The sequence below is a fragment of the Temnothorax longispinosus genome, chromosome 10 (genome assembly GCF_030848805.1).
Source record: "Temnothorax longispinosus isolate EJ_2023e chromosome 10, Tlon_JGU_v1, whole genome shotgun sequence".
Classification (NCBI taxonomy): domain Eukaryota; kingdom Metazoa; phylum Arthropoda; class Insecta; order Hymenoptera; family Formicidae; genus Temnothorax; species Temnothorax longispinosus.
Genome location: NC_092367.1, coordinates 12,529,368 through 12,545,000, shown reverse-complemented (window position 1 = coordinate 12,545,000; position 15,633 = coordinate 12,529,368). Strand labels below are relative to the sequence as shown.

Below are 15,633 nucleotides of genomic sequence, written 5' to 3'. Positions count from 1 at the left end.
AACTTAATGTGATTATCATAAAATCACTCCCAGTGCTATTATATATATATATATTATATATATATATATATATTTTTTTTTTATACCTCTATATGAAATTTTGCCGCAATTTCTAATGTTATAAACTCTGTTAAATTTAAATTGTTTAAACAAATTTGTTTTAAATATAGAGTTTAAGAATAATAGGCATTAATACAAATTCTGTTTTTTCTTTATTAAAAATGAAATACATAACGAATTTAGTTACAGCAATATAATATTATCAGAGATGTAATAAATCTACGATATCTTTTTTTAAATCTTGTATTATAAAACATCATAAAATTACAACTTGATTTATTGTCTAATCTGATACAAAAATATCAAAAATATAAACAAGCAAAATGTCAACCAATTTTTATAAAATAGCAAATGTAATGAGCTTGATACTTACGTATTGAGCTAATTATGTATTCAAATTACTAATATAACTAAATTACCTCCTGTTATGTATATGTTATTATTACCTATATTTAAATCAAATAATTAATGCAAAATTCAAGTGAGGAATGTCTCTTATAGCTGATCATAATAAAGAAAAAATTGAAAGATATCTAATTTTCTATGTCACCATTCCTCGCAAATACAATTATGATAAACATACATCACACATATACATATTATTGAATTGTATTATTAAACGCATACATATTGTATTAATGAACATATACACATCACGCACGCACAAACACACATCTACACTTATTATTGTATTTGCATAAATGAATATATGGGTGCGATCCACTAGACACTTCAAACGCTTCAGAGCATTATTTTGTCCTTGTTTAACATTTGATAAATAAGGATGAAACGTTTCTAAGAGCGTTTGGAGCACCAAGTGGATCGCACCCGCACTGTGTATGCGCATACACATACGAAATAAATGTGTGTATATAAATATATATATATATATAAATTCGGTTTGAATATATATATATATATATATATATATATATATATATATATATATATTCAAACCGAATTAACTTAAAGTCGAACGATTGCACAGTTACAATTGAACATTATATATAAATATACCGTTATAGTTATGGAAGAAATCGCTTTAGAAAATTAAATATTATTACACTCTCAACTTTTTCGTGCTATTTCCTTTGATCGTCAACAGAATAAGAAACGTAAAATATATTAGTGTGAATTCTATATATCACATAATTTTATTTAGGAAAGTTTGGTTACAAACTAACGCGTCAACAGCTTTTATATTTAAAATATAAGTAACAATGAATACTGATTAATTGACAATGAGTTATATTCTAGTCTGAGAAGCTTAAAATCTTAGCAAATTACGGAGAATTTCAAGATGCAGATATGTGTTTTTGAATTATACGTCGATACATATAATTGGCTTATAACCTTTGCATTGCTTATAATGTTCCGTTTTCCAATGCAAAGATGAGCAACGTTTGGAGCAATAATGAGCTTCCAAGCAAGCTTGACAATACACTGTACTTTTGCGCTTGCAGCGTAAACAGGGCTTATCTACCTCATCCAGAATTCCTAGATTGTCATTTATGTCCAATGATTTTTCATCCTTTTCATTCAACGACTCCAAATTATTTTGAAGAAATGTAGTCGTATTTTCCATTGTCTCGAATAACGATGGCGATATACTCCTAATGTTTAAGATACTCGGCGTGATTGCGTCTTCGGAGGAGTCGCTTTTCACGGAAATACATTCAATATCGTCATTAAGAATATCGTTTTTAACGAAAACTTCTACATTTTTATCAATTACTTCTTCTACATTTACGTCGACGGGAGCGTCTTCTTTTTGAACGGAGTTACATGAAGAACTTCGCGATTCTTCGGTATATTTTTGGTACGTATGTTTGAGCACTTCATTGATCGTTTTAATGTTAGTGTTAGTGTCTACTTCCATCATTTCCTCTTCCATATCTTCGGAAAGTTTTAGGCAGATCGATATCTCGCTTTCTTCCGTACTCGATGCATCTTCCGGAACTTCAAATTTCGATGACATTTCCTCAAGCCGCATCTCCTCTACTTCTTCTAATAGCGATTGCCTGCTATCTTCTTTTATATCTTCAAGTTGTTCCTTTATGATATCGATCGACTGTATCGTACTTTCTGCCATATTCCACTCATCTTCAAACTTCAATGGTATTTTTTGTAACAGTATCTTATTTGCTTCTAATGGTTCTTCGTTAAATGTCTCAATATTTTGTGCTTCGGTTACAAAATCTTGAGATAAATCAGCTACGCTCTTTTCCGTACTCGATGCATCTTCCGGAACTTCAAATTTCGATGACATTTCCTCAAGATGCATCTCCTCTACTTCTAATAGCGATTGCCTGCTATCTTCTTTTATATCTTCAGATTCTTTTATGGTATCGATCGATTGTATCGTACTTTCCGCCATGTTCCATTCATCTTTAAACTTTAATGGTATTTCTTGTAGCAGTATCTTATTTACTTCTAATGGTTCTTCGTTAAGTGTTTCAATATTTTGTGCTTCGGTTACAAAATCTTGAGATGAATCAGCTACCATGTTTTTCAGAACAGATAATGGCTTTACTGTAGAATCGCATTTTATCGCATCAAATGACCATACTGAACATTGCGACATACTTGAGTTATCTTTTTCAGAACACGATACCTTATCACATTGCTCTTGCTCCTGTGATTCTCCCACACTTTCATCAATATACAGCTTCCCAGAATCAGAATCAGAATCAGAATCAGATGCTCTATCGTAGAATGCTTCTTCGCTAGAATTACTACTTTGTTTGTCCATAGAATCTTCTTGCTGTTCATTTAAATACGTTGATATTGTTTCGGCATGTTTCTCGTGTGTGGTATGTACCTGTGATATTTCCGTAGATTCGGATGTTTTTAATGGAGATGTCGATCGCCATATGTTGTTTAAAGTCGGAGATGAATCACGCGATGTATTCAATGGATCAGCCTGTATCTCTGTGGAATTTAATATTTCAATATTCTCGTTGACATCATCACGCATTCCAGCTTGTAAATTTTCACTAGATATTTCATTATATACTTCTTTACTTTGATCTTCTGTATTATATGGGGATCGTGATGTCGCATCGTTTCCTCCGCTATTATTTAATATTGCTACGTTAGAAGTTTTATGTATGCTTTCCGTTCCCACATTATTAGATTTTTCGTTTGCATTATATCTCTTCGCAATTTCTGGTTGATCTTCCATTTTCTCAGTTAACGCATCCTGTAATGAATTCAATGAACGTTGTGCAAGAAAGCTTAATTTGGGGAATTGCTTGCCAAATAAACTTGCTGTTTTTAAAGACTCGTTAATTTTTGCGTTATCTTGTGCTTCCGTTTCCGAATTCTTAGCAGACACCTCTGTAATAGAATTCTCTTCTGGTGTCCTTGTATGTCCTGGCCACGATGCTTTCAAAGACTCGTTAATTTTTGCGTTATCTTGCGTTTTTGTTTCCGAATTCTTGGTAAACACTTCTGTGATCATATTCTCTTCTGAACGTCCTAGCGACGTTGCTTTTGAGCTCTCAGACCGTTTTTCCATATTAGCCAATGAGCTTTTTTGGAATTTTTTCATTAGTGTATCATTATTCTGCTCTTGTAGTCTTGTGTCTTTTATAAGTAGTTCCTTAGCTATCGCAAACTCCGGCGTAAAGAATGACTCTTCATTTCGCTCTTCTAAATTATTCTTTATCACCGTTGGTCTCGAATTTTTCGAAATATTCGAATCAATACTTTGGTCCGAAGATTGCTTTTCTAAATTCCTATTACACGCTGAACTATTCTTATTATCTCGATTAGATTGAATCTTCGCTAACTTGTCTACGAATGTTTGCATTGTGTTTTCTTGTAATACTGACCGGTTTTGTAATGTACTGCTTTGTGAATCTTTTTCGACACATTTCTCAGTGGTTTGTGATTTTTCTATCATGTTTTGTAGGTAATTTTTTAAATTCTGAAACAAGTAATACAGTTTTAATCTCTCATAATGTGTTTGATTAAATTCTTGCTCATTAAGCGAATATTTCAATTGGTCCGACATGTAGAAATACGAACGTATTTGATCACGCAATATAATTTTCTGAATGTCTGTTAGAACCGCCGGATTAAAATTATAATTAAGATCTTTAATTGAGAACATAGCATCGTTTTTTTGTGCATATGTGCTTCTTGGTAAAATTAATAATGTATTATCTTTTTCTGAGTATAGTTTAGACATCGTATTTTGTAAAATAGTTGCTCTCTGCGTGGAAGTTCTCGGAGCAGTACCAGATGTATTTTGCGATACGTTACATGCGCTCAAGGCTCCTTGATATAAATCTTGCGGATTCATGGACGTTGCTTTCTTTTGCATGCAATCTTTACTTTGTGACTTGGGAATTTTTATTCCTTTATTCGGCACGTTTTGTGACATACTTTGCGATATTTCGTTAGTCGTTAGATCGATTGTACATATAGATGTATCCTTGGGTAGTATCAAGCGTTGACTTTTTTGCAATTTCTGCTGTACGTTTTGATCTGGCTGAATATTCTGAACGGAATATGTTTGCATATTGCAATGCGCAGATTGAGGTACAAAAGTATGATAAAGCTCGTTTGAATTCAGGTAACGATTGTATTGCGCTTTTTCCAAAGATTGGGCAGGAGGCACGTTTGCATTTCTTTGATTTACTGGTCCACACCAGCGTACGTTAGTATTCGATGATGAAATGTTACTAGTATTTACAAAAACCTGTTGAACATTCGATACACCTGCCGATGACATATAATGGCCTTGAACCGAATGATTCGTATTTCCTAAAGATTGTTGCTGATTAGCATTCGGCATACGTGAGGGTGCCACAGATGGTACGTCACATGTATATTGTTGATGATTATTTGGCCTAGGTTGTCCCGAGTGTGGTACTTGTAGAGAATTAGTCGAATTGCCAAATAATTTCTGCTGGTTGACATTTGAGGTCGTTGGCACCGGACGTGGCATTGTCGAATATTGCATGGATTTGCCACGATTTGGCACTTTTGCATCTGGATATGGAGCACCTCTCGAAAATGGCTGTGCGTTAACGCTCGGCATTGATTGTTGCTGATTAGCATTCGGCATACGTGAGGATACCACAGACGGTACGTGACATGTATATTGTTGATGAATATTTGGCATAGGTTGTCCCGAGTGTGGTACTTGTGGAGAATTAGCCGAATTGCCAAACAATTGCTGCTGATTGACGTTTGAGGTCGTTGGCATCGGACATGGCATTGTCGAATATTGCATGGATTTGCCACGATTTGGCACTTTTGCATCTGGATATGAAGCACCTCTCGAAAATGGCTGTGCGTTAACGCTCGGCATTGATGTATTCGGAACTGATGCGCCAATGTTCGGATGTTGTGATGCGTTAGATTTTGCATTGTTCTGTTGTAAGGTTTGTGTGATATAAATCATATAAGATTGTATGAGATCAGCATAACTGTTAAATTCCATCAGTGTTATTGGTTGATTTATTTGCATATATTGATTGACGAAAGTTATAGCACATTCAACATCGTTCGTGCACAACCATACCATCAACTGTTTCATATCTTGGGCTATTTGCTTTATATACGTACACATTTGTTGTGCGTATTCTGTGAAAGTACTTCTTGTATGCATACTTAGACGCTTGGATCGAATAAATTCGCGACAGTATCCGATGTGGGCGCAGATACGTTTTACCGTAATTTGTATTAAATTTGTGAAATCGTGGTTAATATTTGGAGTATTAATCCCGACCGGTGCAACTGGTGCATTTGCTCTGCGTGAGAGATACGTATGTCTAGGAGCGGTATTATATGATGGCGATTTGAATGTTGATTGAGGTGCTAATTGAGGACGTATTGAATGAGAAGTTAATTGAGAAGGTAATTGAGGATGTGTTAGTTGATATGTTAATATAGGAGATACTAATTGAGACCGTGTTGGTTGAGGGAGTGCTGATTGAAAAGGTACCGATTGAGGAGGTACTAATTGAGAACGTGTTGATTCAGATGTTAATTGAGAAGGTACTAATTGAGGACGTGTTGGTTGAGGGAGTGTTGATTGAGCAGGAACTAATTGAGGGTGTGTTGGTTGAGGGAGTGTTAAAGGAGGTACTAGTTGAGGTTGAGGTTGAACCTGAGGATGTATCGGTTGAGGACGTGTCGGTTGAGAATGTGCTAATTGAAGAGATGCTGATTGAGGACGTGTTGGTTGAGGTGCTAATTGAAGAGATGTTGTTTGAGGAGGTGCTAATTGAGGGCGTGTTGGTTGAGGAAGTGTTAATTGAGCAGGCACTAATTGAGGACGCGTTGGTTGAGGTGTTAATTGAAGAGGTACTGGTTGACAAGGTGCTAAATCAAGAGGTTCTGACTGACAGAATGTTGAGCATGCTCTGTTTGATGGAACCGATGCATTGAGACTCGTAGATTTCGCGACGTATGGATAACTAAACTTCTCAATAGATCGTGCTTTGCTGTGTGTCATATCCAAAGAAGTCCTTAGGAACAGTCCTTCTACATTAAGAGTGTCGTATGCAGCTTTAACTGACCCAGAACTGTTTTCAGTCGCCATCTGTGTTTTCTTCCGCTTGATAGACGATACATGTTCGTTCTCTTTTCCTCGATTATGTCCCATATTTCCAGTTTCCTCTAAAGTAGTATTATTTTGAGAATTTTGTTCTTCATCAGTCTTTTGTTTGTTGTCCGTGGGAGTCTTTTGTAGCTGTGCTCCGAAATCAGACGTATCACACGCAAGTTTATTTGATTCAGGACAATTCTCAGTTGTTATTGCATTGATATATTGCATTGATAGACATTCATCCCTTCCTCTTTGATTATGAACCATCGCGTTTCTACTTTCGTTTAAAATTGGATACTCTTGAAAATTTTGTCGTTGTTGAGAATTATTTACATTATCTTTAGTAGTAGTAGTAGTAGTTGTAGTAGTAGTAGTAGTAGTAGTAGTAGTAGTAGTAATAGTAGTAGTAGTAGTAGTAGTAGTAGTAGTAGTAGTAGTAGTAGTAGGAGTAGTAGTAGTAGTAGTAGTAGTAAGACTAGAATCACATACGAAATCACAACCTTCAGTCTCAACAATAACATTTTCATTATTATCTAACGGTATATTATTTTCTGGGCTTCTACTCGTGCACCTGCGCTTGGACCTTTCAGATGTTTTATGATCCATCTGAAGAAGTTTATCAAGGAGAGACCAAGTTTTTTTTAGAGAGCTTTGTGAAGACTTCCGCGATACTCGAAATTTTAATTTAGGTTTTATTTTTATTTCTATTTCCATATCGCTACTGTTATCGTCATCTGCTGAATGACTGTCCGACGCGTGATTATCATCGTAGTAATTTGAATTGCTTGAAGATTTAGACGAATTTGTCGTTCGCGTGGAAAAATATTCGTCCTGTCTTCTTTCCGAAGAATTTCCTCCTGATGTCGATGTCGTCACTGAAAACAGATCAGTTGTCTTTTCATATTTCGTAAAGTTATCATTACTTGTTAATAATAAATTTCCAACATTTTGCGACATGTCACAGCCGTCTTCCTCGCCATCGTACGATGTTGATTCATGTGCAGATGCGATTGGCAATTCCGAATTTGATGTTACATAATTTTGCATATTTTTGTATTGCGCTAAATCAACATTTTCATCTAAATTCATTTCAACCATGGACGGTATATCTTTGCTAGATTCTGCACTTTTGCTACTGTTTTCTGTATCGGCAATTAATGACGAATTCTCTATGTGGTGTTCTTTTGCCGAGACTTTGTTCTCTATATTTTCCTTCAAATTGTTAGGTATAGCCCCACGTTTACATAACAATGCTACATCTTCTATGTTTTTGTTTGGTGTAACATCGTATTTTTCGGTGCTTGTGGAAATTACAGTGTTTTTTGCTGAGGTGAATACTTGCTTTACTTCTATTTTACTTCTTTTCTTTTCCTTATGCTCTCCTACAAAAATATCGTCATCTTCTGAGGGATCGATGTTCCTTCTAGAGTCAGAATGGCGTTTCTTCAATCGAATCGGCACAGTTGTATCTAGTGATTTAGTTCCTGACGAAGAACATTCCTGGCTAACGGATATATTCTCCTCTTTTGCAGAAATAGAAATAGATTTATTTTTCGGGACAGTCTTACTTTCGGAACAAGAAAAAATTTTCCATAAAAGATATTTTTTGTGAGCAAAATTCTGTGTTTCTTCTTTTCTTAGCGATTCGTCTTTCCACGAGGAAGAGCTAGATGCTGTTTCAATATCTGATCTTTCCGCAGAAATATCTCTGCGATCTGTTGATGTAACATCGATATGAGAATCCTTTTCTGGTTTTGGAGTAAAATCCTGTATAGTGCCGTTTGACGATTCTCTTCTGGATAAATCACATTCCTGGATTTTACTTTGACAAGTTTCACTAGCGTCCTTTGCGTCGATCGATGCTGCAGTTCCAGCAACAACACTTGGAATTTGTGTGTCGGACTGTTGAGACATATCTTGTAAATTCCCTGCTCGTCGCTTCTTTTTAGCATCATCTCTGTGTTCACTTTCCGTTTTTTCCTCGTGGAACGGAAGCAAATTTTGATTACTACTGTGCGATGATTGCAACAAGTTGTTTCTGAAACATATAACAATGTGTTATATATAATAATTATAAATGTAATTAAAAAATCTAACAATTGTCTATAAGATATTTGTGTTTTCCACAACTGTGAAATTGATAATAAACTAGGTAAATAAAATAGTTAAATTAATTAGCAAAAAATATATATTTGATATATATGTATAAAAATATATATGTATATAAAATATATATTTGTTAGAGACGAATCAGGTCTGTTGCGTAATATGTGCTAATTAATACTATTTAATTAAATAGCAATAGTATTGTTGGTGTCTCATTTACGTGTACTACTTATACTTTGTTTACTCAGAATACATATAATCTTTTGTTCCTTGTACACATTGCGATAAACTTATTATTATTTATTAATATTACACACACACATTAAGTTAATAATACTAATTATTAAATAAAAAAAAAAGATTCCTCTGTTTCAGAGCAGACACTTATACACATTGATTTAGAAACACATTGATCAACATTTTAGAAATTACGACTGTTGCAGTATTCACGTAGAAACGCTGATCAAGACACGCTGCACTCAATCGACGATTATACGTATTATTACAAGTCCTGGGACGAACGAAAAAAATATCGCGAAATCACCTGCTTGCAAAGAAATGCTCGGAAGCGATGCTCCGCTTTAGAGACTTAGTTCTCTTCTTTTTAATAATGTCGTCGTGTTTGGTTTCGGATGTTCCAATCAGCAATCCCGAATCGTTACTACGGATTTCCCGTAAGTTTTATATTCCATGACCACGTCAAAAGGTGAGAACCATTCACGAAAATCCGGACTCCGGACCTTCTCGCGAGTATCGCATCGAAGTATATTTCGTCGTGAAACAGACGGCGGGATGTTGCGACGGAACGCGCAGTTTTGTCCTATGATAGGATATAGCACTTTTCTCGTGCGGCAATTTTTGTCAATGTATCATCGCAGGATCTGTTTTTATTCCAGTGTCGGATTTGCAAACACGACACGCGAAAACAATGATCATCGTCAAAGCAAATTAATAGATGTGGCTGAAAAACACAATTGCCGTGTACTATGTTATTCCACTGCTTATAGTAGTACGTCGAAGGAATCGAATATCGCTGAAACAACGAAATTTATGTATTATCGCGACAAATTTGACATTTGTTGGACTTCAAGACTAGCTAATTTTTTTAGAGGAATAAGAAAAAATGTTTCTTTGGCTTTTTAATCCTATTCATTATATTTATTTTTGTAGTCTTTTAAATTTAATTATATCTGTGTTTTCCATCTTGTTAATTATTATTATTTCGTGTTTTCTTAATAATAATTCTCAATAATAATAAAGCTTATAGTCATGGTCATTATAAGTACTTCATAACTAGTACGAATATCTACCATTCTAGATAAAACTCCTAAAGATTTTTTTATATAAAAATGTACATAATTACACATAAAATATCTTTACATGTATTTTCTGTCTCTTGTATAATCTTTATTTGTATATATAGGAAAAATAATAAAAAGAATAATTAAAAAATAGCTAAAAAAATAGCTAAAATTAAAATTGCGATTAAATTATATAATATTCTACATATAATCATATATGTATAATATTTTATATACGATTATTATATTTATATATAATTATATCTGAGCATTTTTTTCTCATTTCCTCAAACTAAGGTTTTTTGTAGCAATTTTATTACGTACTTTATTTTAAATGCTAAAAGAGATGTCGGCGGATCATTTTGCGTTTTCTGCTGGAGTTTTGACAATTGCGATGCTGACTCGTTTATCACAAAAAGACTGCTCGAGAATCCTGCTCTTCGATCCCTTCGTTATAATTAGAAAATCAGAATATGTACAGATGTTGCAGCATAATTAGAAAGCACAATTTAGATTCTAGTAAAATTAAAATAAACATACGTAAACATACATTACAAAGATCACATATCGATATTACGATTTTACATTGCGATCTATCTTACATTTATTATTTTATTAAACGTCCCATATAGATACTTTCAGTTATCATAACTCAATGGCTACTCTCTGCATAATAATGAACAAATAATAATGTGCCACTAGAGAAATGTAGTGATGGGATTAAGTGTCTTGCAAGTAGATTCGAATTTATTAGCGTAGTTTTAAACTCTCTGATTACTTCGAAAAATAAAAGCAATATTTCAAGTATACTCGAACCTAGGCGAAATGGGGGTTCAAATCTTTTATAAATACTTCAAAAAACAAGAGTATTACTCCAGAACTCGAACCTGAAATATGTTCAAACCTTTTATGAGTACTTTACTAGAAATTTAATATGTATAACATGTGTCATAGTAAATATGTTAATTTAGTAAATGTATACACTTACTAGTCAATATGTCAATAAACACACATATACAGCCTACAGGATGTTTCCTTAAAGACCGCCCAGTAACTACATAGCGTTATTCATTATCAAAAATTGAGTTGAAAAGTCCTGAGCCATTTTTTTCTCTAATGATTAATAAACCAATAATTATTGAGTAGAGTCAATCCACTCAATGCCGTCTTTTAGCCGGCTGTACATCAGTGAGCCACGTGCCCGTAGTCTGCGCTCACGCATACTACTAGGCTGATAGTAAATGTATTAATGTAATATATTAATGTAATAAATTAACATAATTTTTCTGCTATACTTATGTATTATATTATCAATATGTATGTGCATACACATTGACTAGTAAGTGTATATATTTACTTACTGAATTTAACACATTTGCTGTAACATATAGGTATACACAAATATATATCTCTTTATAATAACATAACATTCAAATACTACTTGTAAAAGATTCGATTCTTTACTTTCTTTATCTTTATAGAAACTACTTATAAGTACATTTCAAATCCTGTAGGCACTCATTCTGAAATTCGAAATTGACTAATCCGGATTCGATTAGACAATTAAATGCTAAATAATTTCAATGGAAAAATATTCGTTAGAATATCTCTCATCAGTCACTAAAAATATCTTCTCGTTATTAATCGCACCAATTTCGAATATTAACTGTCGTGCAGAAAGTATTTATATATTTACTTGCTAATCCTGCGACAATTATGCGACGAAAAAGCGAACGTCTAGCCGGTACAAAGGTTTCGTCCACACTATCGGTATTTGTTTTGTAGCCTTTGAGAGCGTCGCGGTCACAGCGGGACCGACATAAACGCAAGGGAGGGGTAAAGTAACACAAAACGAAGTAAAAAAAAAAACAGAGAAGTAGTAAGAGTGTTCTCTCATCGCATAGAGCTAAGGACCCCTTCGAAAGCATTTCAAAAGCATCTGAAAGCACTTATTATTTTTGAAATCATGAGAGTTAAAAGTTATATCTATAATAATATCTATAATAGTATAATAAATTAAACAGTGAGAGAAAAGTGAGATATATTCTACATACGTGAAAAATATTGGAGTATTTTTTTTAGTAATGTCAAAATTTTGTTGTCATGCCAACTTTGAAAAACTATTTGTAAAAAACTGTTTTTTATGATCCCTGACTCATATTTCTCTCTAAATTTTAATTTAAAAACTGTAAATTGCTATGCTATAAATACTGTACTTTGAAAAAGGTATTTTACAAAATGTTATAAAATTATATAAATTATATATATATATATATATATATATATATATATATATATGTATATCAATTTATATTAATTTTCAATTATTAACCTTTAGACTGTCGGGAAAGCCATTTTTGTGGCTCTTGAGTGTGATAATAAGTTATTGTGATATTTAATAAATACTAAATATATTACTACACACACTGAGTTGTGTTCTATTCATTACCGGTGACTGTACATGTATGTATTGTAGCATACGAGCTACGCTACCCACGCAATGCGTTCTCTGCATGAGCAATGCGTTTATATTCATTCATGTTGTCAATACTGCATTAAGCCCCTTGCACAATGCCAGGCAACAAGGCAATAGAAACAGGAAATAACCAAAAAATCGTTACAATTACAATTACAACCTAAAAAATTCGAATACTATGATTGGTTGGCAACAGGCAATATAGGCACAGAATTTCCAACGTGACGGAAACTCTGTGTCTATTGCCTGTGTCACTATGTTTATTCTGCATTTATACATATGATTTCTGATTTTTATTCCCTGTTCCTATTGCCTATTGCCTAGCATTGTGCAAGGGGCTTTAGGCTCGAAATTTCACAAATCTAAGCTCAGAATTGGAATCAGCGACATCGAATACACTATTTTTTAGGAAAAAAATTTTTTTATTTGACCGTGTGTTCCCCGCGCAAGCCACTTTTGTGGCTCCGAACAAATATCGACATTTTGAGCCATATGTTATTTATATAGATAAATTTATCGGAAAAAGGACAGTATTTTAATGAAAAAATGCCAGCAGTTTAAAGGTTAACTCATATATTGATTGCAAACAATGTGACAAGCGCTTTTATACATATTTTTACCAATTGCAGCAACTTTTTGTTATGATTTGGAAAAGAAACAAAGTTAGCACATATTTCGCAGCAAAAATGATTTTCTTATTCTTACTTTATGTAATGAATATTACTTGTGCGTAATAAATAATTGATTTGAATGCTGATACATACTACGTTTACGCGAGCGTTATTTCTTTAGTAACTTACGATAATTCCTTCGCGTAAACGGAATTTTTCTTCTCGTAAACGGGATTTTGTAGTAACTTGCGATAATTTACTCCGCGTAAACGGGTGAATTATCATAAGTTATAATTACTACAGAAGTAACGCTCGCGTAAACGTAGTAACAGTTATAAATGATGTTTGAGTGAAGTATAACTAAGTATAAATATGATCTGCAGTCCGCGTAGTGATATTAGAAACTTACTCGCAAGATAAGGAAACTGACAGTCGTCTAAGAACCACGTACGGTTTGATTGCTAGCTGTACCAGTCCTTTTCGTATTTTCCGCTTTGATAGTCCTAGTTTCTGTAGATTGTCCTTCAGCTGAAACAATCATCAGATATTTCAGCATAATCCAGCGCGCGTTCCAATGTACACTGCTGGTTAAATCTATGGGTACATTACTAATATAACTAAATTAATACCCCCTGTTATACAGTATATGTTATTATTATCTATATCTAAATTAAATAATTAATGAAAAATTTAAATGAGGAACGTTTCTTATAGCTAATACTAAGAAAAGATAATAAGCTGATTATAAGAAAATAAAGAAAAAATTTTGAAAGATATCTAATTTTCTATATCACCACTTCTTGCAAATACAATTATGATAAACATTAACACTTACACATATACATATTACACATATACATATTATTGAATTGTATTATTAAATGCATATATATTGTATCAATGAACATATACGTACGAGAGAGAAAGATGATAGTGGTCATTAATGCCGCGCGCACCCACAAACACACATCAAACACTTAATATTGTATTTGCATAAGTGAATATATGGGTGCATCCACTAGATGCTTCAAACGCTTCAGAGCTTCATTTTGTCCTTGTTTAACATTTGATAAACAATAAGGATGAAATGTTTCCAAAAGCGTTTGGAGCACCGTGCACTCAACTATAGATTTTGGTCGCTGACAGTGGAATATCGAAACGCAGCCCTGTATATGTCCTGTGTTTTCTTGCCTTTACATTACACTAAGCGCCTAATATATAATTTCTACAGAATACAAGAAAAGCACCCATATTACACTATACATCTCAAAATTTATCTAGAAGAACTCCATATATATTCAAGCATGCATCAATAAATTTGTCATTACCAGATAGAATAGATTTTTGTCATTAAACTTTATATATTCTCTATATTGGAGCTGAAAAAATAAACTTCACGACAGAAGCGTGCAGTGCTAGATATGCTAATAGAGATTGCAAATTATATGCAAATTGTAATGAAATCGCATTTCAACGTTTCGGAAAAGGTCGCGGAATATTTCAGTGCGCGTCTTACAGGCTTGCCGAATATCTAGCACGGCAGTAAAACCGGCAATTAAGGCTCCTCTGGTCCCTGGTGATGCTGTCTTTATTTAATGACGAAATTCTTGCATAGTATTTCCAAATAAAAAGATATTTGCACAAAATAACACTTCAGATCACTTCAGTACACTTTAAAAATACTCCGAGTTTTATCCATTTCCCCTGACAGTTAATAAACAGTCGTAAAATGAATGTAATGCAAAACCTAACCAGGTTTATGCGCAGGACAAAAGTAAAACAGACTGTTACTTTTGTCTCGACTTATATTTTTGCCACAATTAATCAAATATTCGTTGTTATTATAAAATAACTTAACCTCTAAATATGTATCAAAATACTTAAAGGAATAGTGACTTATTTATAATATATTTATAAAACAATAAATAAGGAGGTAAATCAAATTTCCAATGAAATATTGAGAAAGAAAACACGAAATTCTTACTTTGACCGTATTTTTATGGCATCGACACAATAGACACACAACTTCTCATGACAGAACTTCGAGCACTACTGAGGTGAGGGAAGGGTTCAAAAGACATTATATAACAGCGGATAGATTCGTATCATGAATACATGAATATTATTTTTTTAGCAATCGCGTTATTTGTTACGTTGATCCCGTGTTACTTTTGTCTCTGGTCCTCCCCTACTCTATTATTATGCAAAGTTTCAGATTTATTTGAATTTCCGAGTTGCCGAATGTCCCTTGTGAGTAACAAAAAAATGCTCTTCTTTTTATGTTAGGTATATCCCGGTTACTAGGGCTGGGTTCGAAAACTTTACTCGGGTGCACACCGCGCGTCATTCTATCTTTGTTTTTTACTAAAAGTTCAACAAGGACAGAACGACGCTGGTGTGCATCCGAGTGAAGTTTTCGAACGCAGCCCAGGTAGCAAAAAAACATATTTAAGCGGTATAAATGATTCTAGCTATTCTATGTGAAACGCAAAAACCAAAAATTTTCTTATTTGG

General features: G+C 33.6%; 1 protein-coding gene and 1 long non-coding RNA gene across 6 annotated transcripts in view; both read right to left on the bottom strand.

The window, feature by feature from the left end:
* Positions 1 to 750: 750 nt before the first annotated feature.
* Positions 751 to 15,633, bottom strand: part of LOC139820107 (uncharacterized) — a 77,880-nt gene continuing 62,997 nt past the window's right edge. For 4 of the 5 annotated variants that reach the window (XM_071790098.1, XM_071790097.1, XM_071790096.1 and 1 more), the window contains exons 2-3: positions 13,529 to 13,647; positions 751 to 8,663 (exon numbers count right to left, since the gene is read on the bottom strand). In XM_071790098.1, the coding sequence (XP_071646199.1) occupies positions 1,382 to 8,663; positions 13,529 to 13,647 (7,401 nt within the window). In that variant the 3' untranslated portion in view covers positions 751 to 1,381. Of the gene's footprint in view, positions 8,664 to 9,275; positions 9,944 to 13,528; positions 13,648 to 15,633 lie in introns of those variants that run through there. The other variant, XM_071790100.1, reaches the window with a different exon arrangement.
* LOC139820118 (uncharacterized) lies at positions 9,748 to 12,178 on the bottom strand. The gene is made up of 3 exons (XR_011733903.1): positions 11,729 to 12,178; positions 10,357 to 10,479; positions 9,748 to 9,764 (listed from the first exon to the last, which is right to left on the bottom strand). It is a non-coding gene; the product is annotated as an uncharacterized lncRNA (long non-coding RNA).